At 39.5% G+C, this 4,155-nt stretch overlaps 1 protein-coding gene across 1 annotated transcript in view; it reads left to right on the top strand.

Annotated features, from left to right (window-relative positions):
- Nucleotides 1-2,871: 2,871 nt before the first annotated feature.
- The window catches only part of LOC136429260 (plasminogen-like), a 2,845-nt gene continuing 1,561 nt past the window's right edge, over nucleotides 2,872-4,155 (top strand). Inside the window, exon 1 of the mRNA XM_066419122.1 lies at nucleotides 2,872-3,139. Coding sequence (XP_066275219.1) covers nucleotides 2,872-3,139 — 268 coding nt within the window. The remainder of the gene's footprint in view (nucleotides 3,140-4,155) is intronic.

Here is a 4,155-nt window from a genome sequence, read left to right as displayed (position 1 = left end):
CATAATCTTCTCCGAGTACAAGTACTCGGCGAAGATAACAATGCTGAACAGACGTTGGGAGTGATCAAACGTAATTTGTGGGCATGCCCATTGAATGTAAAAGCACTTGCGTACACATCACTAGTAAGACCAAACCTAGATTACGCCGCAACAGTATGGGATCCAAATACTAAGAAAGACAAAGATAAATAAGAGAGGGTACAGAACCAAGCAGCCAGATTCTGCACGAATAACTACGTCAGGGTTGCTAGTGTCACCAAAATAATAACAGATCTGCAGTGGATGTCACTCGAAGAGTATGCATGATATACAAAATGACTAATAAACTGGTGGACGTACCAACTTAAGTATCTAATACCAGCTCAGAAAAGGACAAGTAATAGCCATGTCTTTAAGTATCAGACTTTCCAACCAAGGATTGATGTGTTTAAAAATGCGTATTTTCCTAGAGCGATCGTAGAGTGGAACTCGTTGCAACCAAGTACAGTGGAAGCATCCTCATTAGATAGCTTTAAACAATGCATGTAGTTAGATATGCGCAGGTTAGACGTGGCAGGTCGTTCGGTGTAATACACGTATAACCAGCTACTGCCGCGCCGCGTGCCTACGAAGATGGTGTGTTACGCCGAATGGCGGCTATACCGGCTACATGTATATAGATACAGATACTTGTAACTAAATTAATAATCTGTGTTATATTGCTTTTAATCCTTTGTTGCAACTGTATTTCCTGAGTTTGTAATGGCATCACAACTTTTCTGCCTCCGAATCTGTTGTTAGTGAGTCTAGTTTCAAGAAAAGCTTGCATATATCTTTTACCACCATCTACCTGTTCAAATGTCCCACGTATATTGAAGACAGACAGACACTTATAAATGTTATCACGAGCAATGCAAACATAACCTTACCATCTAAGACAAGCCCAGAAACGTTTGATTTACTTATGTCATGTCCTGACGCAATTTCCTCGTACATAGGCCAATACATATCTACCTCTATTCTAAAAAGAAATCGATTAATCTCTGACGCAAACAATTGATGTTTCCTGTGTATCATGTAATATACTTCCATATATGTATTCTGTATTATTCTTATTGGATACCGTAGTGCGTAGACTTAAGTTTTGTAGAATCAATTAGTATTGTTAATAAGCAAAGACATATATGTCTTAACATTTTGTACTACTTACGAACTTGCCACACATTGTACCCGTTACATTTGTTGTGCAATAAACTTTGATTGATTTTATTCACGACAATGTGATGTGTATGATTTTCTCTTCTTATGTTTGATACAGGTGAGCGAGAAGATCTGAAAAGCTGCGGCAATGGAGAATGCACAGGTCAACTCAATGAATGTAACGGACGCGTGGACTGTAGGGATGGCGACGATGAGCTGTACTGTCGTGAGTATCTTCCACTCGAAACATAATGCAAAAATTTGCGAACAGTTGAAGAATATTAGAATATTAATTGAATATCTTCGGAAGGTTCATAGATCATTGGAAAGTAATGGCTCAGTTTGTATGGTATAATTACATTAAATGTTGTTAGCACTAGATAGAGTGCACGTTCATTCTGAGTGCGACGAATGGTAGTCAGTATTATGGTACTAGCACGACTAGAGAGTAAATATAACGTTTATAGCATATGTGACATAGGTAATCTATGATAATGGCGGAATATAAATGGCAGAAATCTATGATAATGACGGAATGGCAGAAAAAAGATGGTTTATTTTTCTGCCGGATTGATTTCAATTAACTCTCGAGTTTAGGCGAACTAACGTTTATTATGCAAATCCTTTTTTCTTGTTAAGATGCACTTCAATCAATATATGCGAAATCATGACTGTAAATATGCATAAAATTACGGAAAATACATTCAGCGGAGAGAATAGATATATACACTGAAATGTTCTCCACCATTTATAAAATATTTGTCGAGTCGTAGAAAGCTTGTTACTATTTTACCTAAGGTTTCGAGTGAGTTTATATGAGGGTGGTTGTGTCAATTACTTTGAACTCTAATACACACTCCATGCAAACCGTCTGAAGGGTTATTGACTCAGAAAACCTTATAGGTGAATACAACAATTTTACGATCGGCTTCATTTTGTATCATATATGTAGAGATTAGGCACAATCTAAAAGAGGAGTTTGTTTGAGGGTGAATGAATATACACTTGTAACCCTCAGCGTCCTGTGAAAGCGGCACCACGTTCTTCATCACTGCTAGGTGTAACGGTAGGGCTGACTGTTTAGACGGTAGCGATGAGAAGAACTGCGGTAGGTCTCTATCTATCATACATATATTCATAGCATAAAATCCCTTGTCAGAACTGGTCAAGTCGATAAGTTATCATGCATCCCAAGTTCCAAAGACAGAATGTGGACGTCAAAAGTAGATGTACTTGTGACAGAATAAGAGAAATATATCATTTCGATCTTATATGAATGTCTTAATCTGTTTGGGCCATGATATATTAGGAAATATATAATTCTATAATTCCAGAGCTTTTCTATAATAGGACTTCGATACATGTAGCACATAGCAAATGGAACATAAAGAGATGCCAAATAATGGCCTAATTTGTATAATTTATATAGAATTGCCGGAACTTCTTAGTGATAAATGTTGGGAATGCCATAGATAAATGTAAATGTGTACAGAAAAGTCATTTGCATCAAATTTACCAAATCTCTGGATATTTTATGGAATCATTGAGTTTCTGAAGTCTAGCTACACTTAAACCGTGTTCAAAGCATTCTAGCCCAACCTCTCTGCTATGCAGTAAACTTTTTCAACTGCTCACGTCCAACTCCCAATTCCCAATGACTAGATACTAGTAGCTGGTGTTACGCACAGGAGAATGTATAAGTTTCGTCCACTCTCCACAGGCTGTTACTACCTACAGGACAAAGGGACAAGCTACAGGGGCCATGCAAACGGAAGGGGATCCTGTCAGTTCTGGACATCTCAGTTTCCTCACGCCCATAACCACACTCCCCAGGCCTACCCATCGGCAGGGCTGGAGTGGAACTACTGTAGGAATCCGGACGGGAAGGACAGGCCGTGGTGCTACACAGATCATCCCCTCATCAAGTGGATGTACTGCGACGATGTCATCGCCTGTGACGGTACGGTCAGGTCTTTCATTTTGTTTCTTCAATGTGGAGAATGAAAATATGACCGAGCATTCTCTGCGTCCATGTATTTCAGTTCCAAGACCCTTTACCTCCGCCACCAACCGTTTTCTCAGCAGGTACTAGTATGCAAATAATGTTCTAGTTTGCATAACACATGACTAAAGTGGGTATCTCACTGGGCCCCGCCTTTTGGCGAGACACTCGCAAACTGGTGCCAATTTGTCGCCTGAAATTGCATTTTTTTAAATTTGAAATTGTGCCAATGGGCACCAATGGGTGTCAATGGGCACCGAAAGGTCTAACCAATTACTCCGTGAAAAACATGTCAGTTTCACGGTTTGTTTGAACATTTGGTTATTCATGACATTTTAGCCCAAATCGGCATGCATTGCGTAGATGATGGTCAGGCAAAATACAGATTAGCGATACTTCACCTAAATTCGGGAGTTTTCCAATAAGAGTTCATTGAATCCAATCTGGCAAAACAATAAACCATTCCTTCATTCGGTCATAAGTCGATATCATATTTTACCTGTGTCACTTGTGCTTAGACATGTTATATTTTATCTCTTAAAAAGTCCTGTCGATGCAACTGTTATGTTAGGTGTTCATGGACTAGTGTACTAGGCATCTGGGAGTATATCTCCGCGAGATATCCAAGGGGGTACTTTTCTTAGATTTTGAAGATTTGTCGGGGGGGGGGGGGAGTACTTTTATTCTAGGGGTTAATTCTATTTGAGAGGTGCGACCACAGATGTCTGACACTCAGTTATACCCCCTTCCGTGATCAGAAGTCAAATGCAAAACTGTGCCAGTTTTGAGATTGGAGACGCCCTGATTCAATTCTGATCTGCTGCTGATCCACTACTGTAAGTTACTGGTGGTCTCCCTGATTTAATTACTGACTCGATACTGAAAATATGCATATTTTGTGAATAATTAGTATCGGTCTGAACAGAACTGTCAGAACGGAGAGGAGACTCGGGAGCCATGATAGGCTTGGATTC

Source organism: Branchiostoma lanceolatum, chromosome 3 (assembly GCF_035083965.1).
Source record: "Branchiostoma lanceolatum isolate klBraLanc5 chromosome 3, klBraLanc5.hap2, whole genome shotgun sequence".
NCBI lineage: Eukaryota > Metazoa > Chordata > Leptocardii > Amphioxiformes > Branchiostomatidae > Branchiostoma > Branchiostoma lanceolatum.
The sequence above is the reverse complement of the archived record's forward strand: the minus strand, read 5'-3'. Positions and strand labels throughout refer to the sequence as shown.